Source organism: Amblyomma americanum, chromosome 3 (genome assembly GCF_052857255.1).
Source record: "Amblyomma americanum isolate KBUSLIRL-KWMA chromosome 3, ASM5285725v1, whole genome shotgun sequence".
NCBI classification, from domain to species: Eukaryota; Metazoa; Arthropoda; class Arachnida; order Ixodida; family Ixodidae; genus Amblyomma; species Amblyomma americanum.
In genome coordinates this window covers 161,141,036-161,154,834 of record NC_135499.1, presented here as the reverse complement: position 1 = coordinate 161,154,834, position 13,799 = coordinate 161,141,036, and the positions used below count along the sequence as shown (strand labels likewise).

Here is a 13,799-nt window from a genome sequence, read left to right as displayed (position 1 = left end):
CGCTCAAAACAGACCAAACTAAGAAGCTCTAGCTGTCAGAGAAAGCTCTTACGAGTGTAAGATTCTGCTCTTACATGAGCAGGATCTGGCGCGTTTTATTTGATATAGGATTTGCTAATAGGTTTTATAAGCGTTACTGGGCATCTTTCGTTCTCACAGCTTCTGCAAAAGTAGGATTTAAAAATTATTTGTCCATAACAGAAAAATTTTACTTATTTTATGCTTCTGAAATCAGCCCATTTTGAAAAATAGTCATGTCCAAATTAGGTACCTAATGCAAGAGACGCTTTTACTTACATTCCCAAGAAGTTGATATGTACATTTTTGTTTTCAATTCTGAACAACATAGGTTGATTATTGTTCTTTAGACGCATAATATCCTTATATTATGTACGTTTATTTTGCACCTTTATAAAATAGATGTCAGAACTGCTGCTGTAAACAAGATATCTGGGCCTATCCAAACTGTAATCAAGCAGGCGTTAGAGCATGTAACCATTCCAGAATTGTGTATTCGCCTGGAAGTAAACTGGAATAAATAATTATTAATCAATTAATAGATACCTGATTGATTATTTGGTTGTTTAATTGATCAATAAATTTATTCTAAATATTAATTTATTTATTTACTTGCGCAGAAAAAGTAAAGAAAATCTTAATGAGGCTTCACAAGTGCTTACCTGATTGTTCACAGCACTGCTGGCCGAAGTAGCATGCTTTTCAGAGGCGGTTTTCAGGTGTTGCGAATCCGCCACCTCTGGAATGCGGCTGTGAGCACCACCGGTCACCATCTTTTCACCAGGTTCGTTACCCTGGCGTAGTAGTGCTGTTGGATTGGGCGACTCGAGAAAGTCGTAGTCCAAGTATCCTGTCCCAATATCTGTCCGCCTAGGGCCTCTGACCTTACATCCAAAGGATTGCACAGAATCTGAGGGCAAAGTTAAAAAGAAAAGTGAGCGATAAGTTTGAAGGAGTCTTGCTGCTGTGTCCTGTGTTGAGTAAAAACTTCAACTCATTAGCGCTGGAAAAAAAGATATCGCGCTCTGGTCAGTTGCTTGCGAACGTCTCGACAAGTGGAATTGTCTTTGTCTGGGGAAGGAGCTGGGCACTGGCGGGCATTAAATAGGGTCATCTTCCTGGAAGACCTTATTTAAACCCCACCAATGATAAACGCTTTGCCCAGACGAAGGCAACTCCAGTTGTCAAAAATTTGGCAAGCACCCTGAGGTTTTCTCTCCCTTCTTCACTTTGTGATTATCAAGAAACACTTGATCAGTTTCTCTCTACTATGGACTTCGATCGGTTTCGTTCATTACTACGAATTTTCCTTTACGATTCCGTGATTTTCGCTATATCGAAATTAAGCTTTTGTTTCAGACTTTCGTACACGGGAAACACAATTTCGGCAAAAAAGATTCAACCATCCACACCCACCATTATCGCAAGTGCTGAGTCTACTCGCAGTGAAAGGCCACTCCCGGTGACCTACTGACCCGGCCGCTCTAGATGTAGCGGCCCGTTTCAAGCGACTTTAACTTCGTCCTTACTACTCCCGACACTTTATCCGCCTTCGTTCTCATGAGACAGCATGTAAACGCCGAAGGCTGTAGCAAACCGCCATTCTCGCACCGCAGTCAGCTACTTTGAGAAAATTTTGAGGGACTACCAAATACACTGCCTGCGATTAAGGTCTGACTGTATGCTAACGGCACAGAGAGGATAATCCTCGTTTGTTGATCAGGATCCTAATATCGAAAATCAGCTGTAGCGATATTAGGGGAAACGCTACTTTTCAGTGGCGTATTACCAACCATACTTCGCCCAAGTTAGGGGCCTTTATTTTGAGTTATATTCATAATTTTGCAAATTACCATTGCCGGACAGACCGCATAGGTCGTGACGGGCTCCGACTGTGGCGATCTACCGTTCAGACTGGAGCCTCGGATGTTCTTTGCGGTGACCGCTACGTAAGAACTGAAAATTGCTTAAGCAGATTACGACACTTCCCAGCGAGGCGCTGGGACAATTAGGCTTGAAAAGTTAGGAATGCACCAGTTTCAAAGCAGAGCAAAGGGAAGAACAACGCTCCTTTTGGCGTTGGTGCCTGAGGCTTCCCACAGGTACTGGAGGGCCGTTCACTACTAGACATAGAGCCCCGGCTTTTCCTCGCTATTGTTTATATAAAAATGTAGAAGGACATTTGTTAATCTTATTAAGCTCTCTAAAAAGTTAAAAAGGACATCACAGGAGTAGCTTCGTAAGGCATTAAATTTATTTAGTGTACATTCAGAAAGCCTGAAATTCGAGGTGTGTGTGGCAGTAGATGGCAGAGAACAGAAATGTCGAGGATGATAAAATTTTGCCTCATCGACACACTGCCGCTATTTCTCAAAGCGTCTCCAAAAAATGAAGAAAAATAACTCATTTATCCTGCACGATAACAGTGTTGGCGAACGAACAACAGCAGAAGTTCCACCTAACTTCTGGCTCCATGTTATTAATTATTCATGGCATCAGAATGAAGACCGCATGGTACCACACATTCTCTAAGCCAGCCGAATTGAGGTTAAAGGCGTTATGGGGCAAATTGTACTTGTGGCAAATTACCCTATGTGGAGACGTTATCGCTGGGAAGATCTGCTGCCAACAGCGACGAAATCCTGTACATGTGGGAGCCGCAAATCCGGCTGTTTCAAGCAAGGCAAGCGGTACAACAAAAGACCAACACACCGTCAAGCACTGGTGCCGGAGGCTTAGTAGAAGAGCTAGGAGGCCCATCAAGGATGCTGATTCGTCCGGAAGACCTGGCACCAAGGCTTTTCCTCGGCGTAACCCCTGGTAAAAGCAAAAGGTCATTTTGTTGAATTTTATCAGGATTTTTGGTAGGTTGAGGTAGCATATCGCTAATAGAAAACTGCTTATTTTTCAAATCTCCTTTCCACCTGCAGTTACCAACGTCACTAACATGGAGAAAACTGGATAAGAAAAATATGGAAATCTAAGGCGGATAGTGCGAAATTTTTGGTTGACTCGAACTTTGTCGTTTATAAGTGCATTAAGTATGCAAGTTTGGTATGTGCACTTTCAAAGGCGCATAAAAAGACAAGCGGATGAAGGAAGAGCATATAGACTCGCAACTGAAACTTTTTTCGCGACAGGAACACGTATAAATAGGAAACAAATCCCAGAAATACCCAAAAGCAACAATCGCCACATGAGAACGTTCTCACCCATCAGGTGATGGAAAGAGCTGAAGCATTAAAACAGATTATCCTTGAAACCCAAGAGGGGAGACTGATAAATAAATCCCTACCTGTCGTTTGTCTCTACTGACTTTGCTAAGCAGTGACAAGGCAAAAAGCCAAAAAAAAAGGTTCATTACACTTTTATGATGACTATGTCGGCCAAGAAAAAATCGCTAGACATAAGGAATCACCCCACTGCTTGATTTTTGTCCTTTGTCGGCAAGCACAATAAAGTTTTTTTATGTTGTTTCACGACCAATGGCGACTCAGGCCATGAAGGACGCTGGAGTCGAGGGCACCTGGCAGCGTAGACGCCTGGAACTGGTATCTACGGTGTGCAGCAGCTTGACAACGGTCGGGAATGCAAGTGGTTTCAATCTACATCGCTACACATTCTACTAACCTAACCCAGAAGAAATTCCATTGTGTTCTCCCATGCGGCCTGTTAATCAGGTGTGTGCTCTTTCCTAGAGAGTCATGGTTTGGAGCTTAGTTTCTTCTATTCTCTACATGTGTGTGCATTCCGCACATAACACAAAACAGCCATACACTGCACTTCGGAATACCCGTTGTTGTGTGTCAGACAAGGCTGCTTATTCATAGTCTTTCTCACTCGAGAGCTACGAAGGAAATAACGAGTACAGAAAGGTTTTAGCCATTAAAAAATTTCTTTGCACAGCGAGGGCTCGCGCCCTACACACCACATACGGCCGGACCGACAATGTGGAGTACGTGGACGCAGCGGAGTACCGACAAACTCAGAGGAAAGAGTTTGCACTTGTCGCGGTGAAAGGAACGGCGCCCCGTTTGCGGCCGCGTCGTTCGAAACCACCTACTCCGAGACGGCGGAGTAAACGGCAATAGCATTGTCTATAGCGAACATGCTTGCTGATATTATATTCAGCGACTCCAAAACAGCCATTCGCGATTTCGCGAGGGGCCGTATCACATTTACCGCACTCCGCATCCTTCAAAACACACCACTTCCGATTAGGGAAGTTGAATTGATATGGGTCCCGTCCCACTCGTCCAATCCAGGGAACAAGGCGGCTCACGCACAAGCCCGAGGTTTCGTCGACCGGGCAATGAGCGCGCCCTCCGACCCGAACTTAACGAGGTACGGGTTGATCTCATTTCATGACATCAACCATCACTTAAGGCTCACCCCACAAATCGTTAACTAAAGTGCAGGAAGTTACCTGGCGCCGACTGCAAACACGCTCCCTTCTGAATCCGCCAGCGGTTGCCCTCATGCACCCTGGCCAGTACGACCCAAACTGCCATAAATGTGGTGAAAGAGCCACAAACGACCGCATTTTTTTTTACTTTTTTTTTCTTTCTTTATTCTTTCTTTATTCTCAGAAACATTCTGTGGAACTGCGCAATTGGTCCGCCTCCGGCGGAGTTGATACAGCTCCCTTCTCCCGAGCGGTGGGAGGCTGTGCTGGTCAGCTCGGACCCAAAGATTCAAGTACGGGCAATCGAGCGGGCCAATGAGGTCGCCGCCAGCCATGGGCTAGCGGCCATCTAGTATGTGTCTCCTGCAACCTGCTCTTGACGCAATAAATGTTTTGGTATCCAATCCAATTGTGCTTAAACACAGACCACCGGCTGAGGCAAGGAAGTAGTCTACATGGTACATTTCTGCATAGAGGCCAGAACACAGGGTCGTTGAGCTTACTGAAATCCAAAACAAAATTTGACCCAACAGCGATATATATATATATATATATATATATATATATATATATATATATATATATATATATATATATATATATATATATATATATATATATATATATATCCTACCGGCAGCATGTGATTGCTTTTTGTTCTGCTTTATAATCATAATCTTGAGTGATAAAATAATTACGCTAGCAATGTCCAATTAATCATCAGTATCAATAATAAATCCTTGCTCTCATTTCACTGACTGTTGGCTTTCTGCATGCATATTAAAATGTGCCCCTTTATCCCCATATCAATAATTCAGCGTTGGAGAATCACAGGTTAGGTAACGCACATTTATAGCCATCGCCGATACATCCTTGCAACTCATTCACCCATTAAAATTTCCCTCCCATATTGGCGTAAAACTTCAGAAGAAAACATACATCGCCATATCAGAGAAACTGATAGCTTAACATGTCTTTCTTACTCAATAACATTATATCCTTTCGCCCTCAATGCTGGCCAGGGCGAAAGAGCCAGGTGATCGAAATTATTCCGGAGACCTCCACTACGGCATCTTTCTTCCTTCACTCCCTCTTTTATCATTTTCCTTACTGCGTGGTTCTGGTGTCCACCGAGATATGTGAGACAGTTACTGCGTGAATTCCTTTCCTCAAAAACCAATTTTCAATTTCATTTTTCTTCTCTATTTAACGTGCACTGTGCTGTGCGATGTCAGTGCACGTTAAAGATCCCCAGGTGGTCGAAATTACTCCGGAGCCCTCCACTACGGCACCTCTCTATTCTTCCTTTCTTCTTTCACTCCCTCCTTTATCCCTTCCCTTACGGCGCGGTTAAGGTGTCCAACGATATGAGACAGATACTGCGCCATTTCCTTTCCCCAAAAACCAATTATTATTATTATTCTCCATTGAGAGGTTAATTGCCGTTTTGTCACGGTGTATCGAGTGTCTCCAGCTTAATTTTCTTTTTCCAGAGCAAAGCGGAAAATGCCATGACAGTGCCCCGGCATGTAGAATGTACACGGAAGAAAGTGTGGTACAACCTGCGGCCCGGAGCAGAGTCTCCGAGTCCTGGGTGAACGTGTCGAGGAGCATCCGTCTCGACGCGCTGGCGTCCTCGTCTTCCTCGGGGATCACCGAGAACTCTCCACTCTGGTCCTCCGACCTTTTCCCCGGAGGATGCAAGGACGGCCTCCTGCGTTGAAAACAGCAATGGAGCACCCTCGTTTTTGCCTCCAAGGTCCAACTATGCGGTGTCGTGAGGGCCCACTGTGCTGTCTTGTGCAGGACTGATTGCAGAGTGAAAGACCCCAAATGTCCCCTTCATCGATGTGCACGCGTTCAGTGTCGTGCCCATCTGCACTTGAGAAGCGTTCAATGTGTGCCCCTGGAGTGGACGCGGGTATGCACGTCTGCGATGTTCGTGTGGCGGGAAAGATCTTATTTGGTCGCGCCGACCAAGCGATCTGCGTTTCCTTCTGTGGGTGCGGCGGAGTATACTTGAGCTACTGCCACAGAGCCCAGCCTCAGGCTCAATTCGGAAAACAGCGACGTCCACTTTGATTACTCACTCCTTTATCAGCCATTCGGCGTCATTAGGTACGAACTTGTTTTCAGCGCGCTACTTAATCTTAAAGTGATAGCTCATGTTAAGCCTGGCAGCGTACGAAATTAATTGCTGAGCCCCTACGCGGAACCCTTGGTCAATATTCTATCTTTTCTGCTCCAGTTAACCTTAAAGCACAAAGAACTGCGTTCTTCCTTTCAATTGGCACACTGCCCGGGTACTAGTAATATCCAAAAAAAAATGACCGTCTTTACTCTAGTAACTATCGCCTGGTGACATTAATCTATACTACGTGTAAATTTATGGAACACAAATTATCAAACTTCAGTGACATTCTTAGAGAAAACGGCCTTGGCCTCATTTCAGCATGGATTCTGGAAAGAAGTTTCGACTATCAGCGAACTGATAAATACTATACGCGTATTAAGGCTGCGATTTGGACAAACAAGGCACTGCTTGACTGCTAAACAACGGGTAAAAACAGCACTGTCGGAAGAAAGAACACGCAACAGAAGCGCTAGCTCGCAACAGCTGTAGTCGTCATTGAGAAGTGAAAAACGTACGCTACGTTGCCGTGGTGCAAACACACATTCATTGCACGTGCCATACTTGGCTCGCACTAACATCTTCAGGAAGTCGTTTAACCCATCTACTATCGACCACTGGAATGAACGTGCATTAGTAGTCTTTTCCATACTTGAACTGTCTTTCATCAACGTGTACTCAATGCGCTTTCTTGAATATATTTGGTCTTTTAATATTTTTCTCTTTATTTGAAGTAGTTTCAAGTATTTTCCAAGTGGTTCTTGTGTTTTAATATAAAGTGCTGTTCGCTCGTGATTTTGCTGTATTAAATTTCTTTTTCCCTGTGAGACGCCAGTGCTAGGACAAGGTCACAGCGCGCGAAACGCGGTGGGTAGGCAATTTTTTGGAAAAACAACACAACTGAGGACACCGGAGAGCACAGCAGACATATACAAGTACGCTGAAATTAGAAACGCCACTATTGGTAAGACTAGGGTCTGTGCGCCAGAACCTCAAATCAATGGCCAGCAACGGTGCCACCTACACGGAGGCTCAATCTAAAACACGAAATTGCTTGCCTTATGGAAAGCCGTCAACGCCACAATCACCGCCACAGGTGATTTTGCGGAACGGAGAATTTTAAATCGCTATCGAATCGTAACTGGCTCATGCGCATCTATAGCAGAGCTGTCCGCACAAACTGCAAAAGATTCGGTGACCAACGACATCCGGAAGAGACGTCGGAACAAACGGCAAAATTGTATGGACACCGGGTCGCACTGGCGCGGAGGGGGAAACGCAGCCGCGCAATCGGGTCGGGTTGATCACACCTACAACGCCCCACACCTCAACTTCCTGCCGAACACGGTAGATCAAAAACCATATCGAAAACTTCAATGAAGGCTCCCCCCACAAAGCACTGATACACTACGTTCGCACCTAAATAAAAGCAGAGAGCAGACGCCGGTTATCAGAAAGAACTCAAGCGCCGGTGTTTGACACTGAAGCTCACTCGGCTACTAGAGTTCTTACACAAAGCTCTTGAAAACACAGCGTACACCCCGTACATACGCCACAAGTGGCCTCTTTCCAGACGGGAAACACCTATGCACGACAGATGCAACCACTTCCAAGAACACTACAAAGGAGATCTTAGTCATTTTATGTGGACTTGCCCATTTCTCTCGCGAGGAAGAAAATTCATATTCAGCACATATCGCATAACTACATGGCTACCCTAGCAGACGCGATGCGATCCAGCACGGCAGCACAACATGCCATCGCGGCGCACAGTAGTTCGAGCGGCCTGCTTCGAGTAGTGTAGGAGGCCTACGGATGTAAGACTTGCAGCTCTGAAGGCTATGAAAAGGATCGACTAGAAGTCGCTTCTGCGCCTGCACCCCAAATCCTCCCAATTCCCCAACTGTGACCGAGAGCCATCCCTCCCTTGCGATTATGGCTTTATTCATTCATTCACTTCTATGTATTGCTCTCCTCCTTGGTCTTCAATGCATCCAGTACGTTTTCAATAAATAAACTACACTTGGCTGGAGAGAAAGCCGACTACCACTTCCCGATGCCTGTTGGTCACGGACGTGGAAGTGCGACGGTGAATAATGGTAAAAAATACGCACTGGTCCTGAATGTCTGCATCGTCGTCGGCGTCGGAGACTCGGACCAGAGTGAAGTCGACACCGGGATTCATTAACTCATCCAGCAGAGTCACGGCTCGTGACTGGTACTCGTACATTGTGCGTGAGTGCTGCATAGCCATTTCCAGCAACGCCTTTACCTGCAGGGAGTGTTAGTAAAGAAAATAGCTCTTTTTCACTTATAGTTGGTGTACGTTGTCAGATGTCAAAAGGCACAATTCTCAGTCTCAAAGAAGGTCGTTAAACGGGGCCCTGAACCACACTCTCCTTGCCCAACTAAATGCTTTTGAAAAAAAAAGTTCTTTAAAGAGCTACTTTAGCGGGTGAAGGATGAATATGAAACATTTATCTTTTGCAGCTTCCTTATTCCCCTTATTTCCCTTTCATCCAAGCTTCCGGTAACATCGCCGCATATGCCAAGACCACAGGGCAAGTGACGTTGCCCACTGCAACAACCCTTGCACTAATACTTCATTAAGCAAATCGTGGCGGATTACGATGGCCGCGTGCTCCACTCAAGTTTCGCGGCGTCAGGCGTAATACCCTAGTACAGCCCAACACAAAGGCTTCGACTAAATTTCTCTTTTTTTAGAATGAAATCACAAGTTTTCAATTTCGTACTAAACTTTTGTGGAGCTTTAACAAATAATTAAGACTTCCCCGAAGGGACATCGTTAGGTTATTTGGTGCTCTAACTTCGACAAACCGAGACAAACATTCCAACGTTTTGTCTTATGGAGAACACACAAGTTCTTGTGATAGAAAGGTCGACTGGAATGGCCTTCCCCACGAAATCGTTGCTACTACCTGCCCATCTTCCTGATTGCAACTTCTGCATGACCATTTTTTTCAATAATGAGTTACCATAATCCTTACTGTATGTATAATAACCTACCCCTTATGTAATGCCGCAGCGGGGACATTTAAGGTATTAAACTAAACTGAACTGAACCGTTCTATGCAACCCTTCTCACATAAGTGCGCACAATCCGAAGTCAACGTGCGACACATTCACCGACGGCAGATTCTTGGAAGCATTTACTCTGAAAGCCCACTTCGAGAACTTTCGTTTGCCAGCTCAAGAACTTGATTTTTTAGATTATGGCGTACATTAGCATCGCGGACACGTCTTGTTAGTTGAACAGCATGGTTTTCACAATGTGAAAGGCGTCATCCATACAATTATTGCTAAAATAAGGTTGAACAATCGTCAATACAACCAATGCGGGAATGATATACTGATTACTATGTATGACACAAACATGAATAGAACACATTTAAAGGCCCTCAAAGTAATACTGAGACAATTGCATTCAATTACTCTCCTCTAAAACACATCTGGTTATGTTCAGGTTGACTGGGCAGCAAAAAACTCATTTATCGCCAAGGATAATGGGTTACAAAATCTTCCCGCTAGTCTAAAGTTAACAGGTAAGGGTTTTGGCTAACTTCTGCCAAACTTTGAAAAATAATAACCAGATCTACGAAGGCTTACCTTCCGCAGAATTATAGGCTATCGTCATCGCCAGGTAAGCGTATTTTTAAGCTCTCCTAGTTTTGCAATTCAGAGAGGTAAATTAGCCCAGTTTATAATCAATAACTTCAGAAAAAAATTCAGTGCAAGATGTAGAATGTCATGAGAAATGCCCGTGAAGATCCTTTTCTTAAAAGAGAATTCGTAGTTTTTCTTTTTCGCTTCAAATACAGCACGCGAGATTTAAACATCACGTCCCTATACTCTTTTGCGTAGGGACAATATGTATCCTCAAACGCGCCCTGACTGCAGGAAATCAATTTCACAAAACTGTAATGTATAAACAGCCAGCCGGTAATAGCGTCAGTTATGCATGAGCGCGTGGTTTCGTTTTCCTATCACGATCAATATGCTGACGGATAGACGCTATCATGTTGGACAGAAATTGTTTGTGCTGGCCTATCAGAATACGTATCACTAGCTCTCATCGCAGAACCACGGCCCGCTACGAAGACGAAAATATAGGTAATTTAAAGTTGTTAATTAGCAATAAGGTAAATTAAATATATATTCACCTGTACAAGAGGGCTGTCTGCGTGCTCCAGTAAAACCTTCGTCGACATCGTTCACTAGAGATTGTTAAGTTGGGTAAGTTGTACTTAGCATGCCATTTTAGGTTACTTCAGCGCGAAAAGGATGACAACACAGGTACTTCTCTTAGTCTCGTCCTTTTTCGCGCTATAATCACTGAAAATGACACTCCGTTGATTTGCTTAAAGATTGTCAAAATCTAGCCCAAACGCATTGTATATATCGAGGAGCAGGAGAGACGCACTAATACGTGGAGAGGAAAGACGTCTTTTTTCCTCGCACTACACTTAAACCCTTGCAATGTTGATTCGTACCTTCGGCAAGGCCAGGTTGAATACCTTCTGCTGGCAGCTGTTGGACTTCTCTAACTCTCTGATCATCATCTTGGAGGCCACCAGAGCTCGTGCCAAGTTCTTGTTCTTCCAAAGAACAGCGCGCACTTTTTTCTTGTACGTGGCTGTTTAGGGAAAGGCGAAATATAAAGCATGTCAGCCTATTACAACAGCACTACCTCACAGGCAAAGCTGAAAAATCCGGGGTACGTGTGCAGCCTCAAGCTTTGACCTTTGACGGAGCGCCAGCAGCGGAGGCCTTGCGCAGCTGCTCCATCAACGGCACCCCACTCTACCCCCGCCTCCCTGCGCGCGGCTGCTGTAGCGGCTGACGATAAGACCATACATGCGGTTACCTTTAATATAATAATAATTGGTTTTTTGGGGAAAGGAAATGGCGCAGTATCTGTCTCATATATCGTTGGACACCTGAACCGCGCCGTAAGGGAAGTGATAAAGGAGGGAGTGAAAGAAGAAAGGAATATGTGTCGTAGTGGAGGGCTCCGGAATAATTTCGACCAGGCGGTGTTGCCTTATGTGCTTTTGCACGTCCTACTCAAATTAACTACGTTGAAGCCGTACCATTTTTTTTAGTTTGGGTGTAACCAGATCCACGCCTAGTCCAGCAAGGTGTGTTCAAATTACATTGAACTTTCGCAATGTGCTACGAAGTTTTCGGCATGTTTCCCTCTAGATGGGCTGCACTTCGCAGAAAAGTAAAGCTTCTGCCAAAGTATCCAACTTTAGGTAATCCCTTTATTTCAGGGACGCTCCTTTCGGTTTTTATCCACTGGAAACTTGATCCAGAGCTAAGGAAATAGACGCTGTAGAAGTCCATCTGAGGTCAGGCATTTGAGCTAGTCGTTTGAGTGTTCGCCTCGCATGAGGGAAGTGCATGGTTTGATCCCCAGTGATACGGTGAGTACAAGCTTTCCCCTTACAGTTGCTTGGTGCTTGGCTTCTTTACAGTGAAATACTTGAAAAATGGGTCATTGACATAATCTTGAATACGCTAAAAAGGGTAGCAATGACCTTAACCGCATAAGACGAATTTCAGTCCCTCACAGATAGATTTTATGTCAAGGGAGGGTAATGTGACGAAAGGTCGTTTTTTAAGCTTGTGCTACCGATGGGTACGCCACAGCACTGGGAATCAAGCCCCGCATCTTTCGCATGACAAGCGAACTCTGAAATCGCAAGGCCGCATTCAGCCACAATTTGACAAGGCGCTCTTGAAGGCAGACTACGCCCTTCTCCCTTCAAAGAAGAAATGAATACACAACAGAGTTTCAAAGGAAAGATAAAGACGTTGACTCAAAGCACGTAAAACCACGACTTCTGGTAAATGTGCCCCTTCAATAGCGAAGTGAACCTCAGAAGTGGCAAAATTTATCACCGCGACTTCTTTAAGTACGCCTGACGTGCTCGAACTTCGCAGTGACATCCGTGATCTAGCGTCTGAACTTAGCGGTAAACAAATATCTTGGCTACGTTGTCATGAAATAAAAGCAGTACCTCTTACGCGTTCAGTCTTTTAAGCTGTCTGGCAGTACGTTCGGAGTGCCGAAAAGCCCAAGAGAGATACAAGGCGGCCACGATCGCCTTTGTTCCAGCTGGAGTAGAAGTAGCAACGCCATCGGCTTCACCTCGTGTGGTCATGCGAACGCCGGCTAGGTAATGGTATGTACTTCCTAGTTTTTCTCCTTCAATGCAAGGCAGCTAGATCCCTACAGGCGAACAATTGAAACCTTGCCAAACAAACCAGCGGGCGAGAGAACACTCACCCATTAAATTCGATGCATTGATGATGGAACTCTGGTGGCTCCTGTTGCCCCAGCGGATGTTGTACTTCACCTGCAAAGTACATTGAAATGATCCAAAGTTTTGTTAAAACATGGAACCTGACTCGAAAGTGAGACGAGTAAGTTGAAGGCCCTTTACGGCTCGTACTATAGCTGTCCCTTTCCATTCTATGCTGCAAAATTTCGAATAAAAATCACAGGAGAGTTAGAGTGTAGCACGAATGCATGAGCGTAAATTGTGTTGTGACAGTGAAGAAAGGTGGCGGATGCCTTGTGAAGAAATTCACTTGTGAAGGTGAGGACCTTCCGCAACGTACTCCAATACCACCTTGTGCAATCACCTACAACGGCCTTTCAAACCCTACACTTGAGGCCCCGATAACAATAGCCGAGGTGCAAGCCGGAGCCCGTGCATCGCAGGGCAACACCGCTCCTGGAGCGCATAAAATCACAGACGCTGTTATTCGTAACCAGAGTCATGCTCATATCAAAGCCATCACTGACTTCTTCAATGATGAACTCTAGGAGAAGGGCATTGTACCTCAGCATTGGCGTCATGCCGAAATTATCACCCTTCCCAAGCCCAGCAAGCGGCTGTCACTTGATTCCCTCCGGCACAGCTCCCTAACATCATGTTGAGGAAAATTCTATGAACGAGTCATCTACACCCTCCTCCAAAATTATTGAAGGTAATAATCTCCCCCCCCCCCTACTATAGTTGGGTTGAGGCCAGGGCTTTCGGCTCAAGACGCCTTCCTGCTCCTGAGAGAAGTGCGTACCAACATCTCCAGAGGTCAAGAACATCTCATATTGGCCTTAGATTTAAAGGGCGCCTTCCACAACATATCCCACGAGGCGATCCTTCAAGCCGTAAATGACTTTAGCGGCGGAGAAAAGGAAGTTGCTTACGTGCG

General features: G+C 45.0%; 1 protein-coding gene across 1 annotated transcript in view; it reads right to left on the bottom strand.

Annotated features, from left to right (window-relative positions):
* Nucleotides 1-13,443, bottom strand: part of LOC144124218 (uncharacterized) — a 39,924-nt gene extending 26,481 nt beyond the window's left edge. Inside the window, exons 1-7 of the mRNA XM_077656865.1 lie at nt 13,342-13,443; nt 12,868-12,937; nt 11,066-11,208; nt 8,669-8,826; nt 5,986-6,137; nt 2,731-2,835; nt 681-928 (exon numbers count right to left, since the gene is read on the bottom strand). Of these exons, the coding sequence (XP_077512991.1) occupies nt 681-928; nt 2,731-2,835; nt 5,986-6,137; nt 8,669-8,826; nt 11,066-11,208; nt 12,868-12,937; nt 13,342-13,443 (978 nt within the window). The remainder of the gene's footprint in view (nt 1-680; nt 929-2,730; nt 2,836-5,985; nt 6,138-8,668; nt 8,827-11,065; nt 11,209-12,867; nt 12,938-13,341) is intronic.
* Nucleotides 13,444-13,799: the final 356 nt, after the last annotated feature.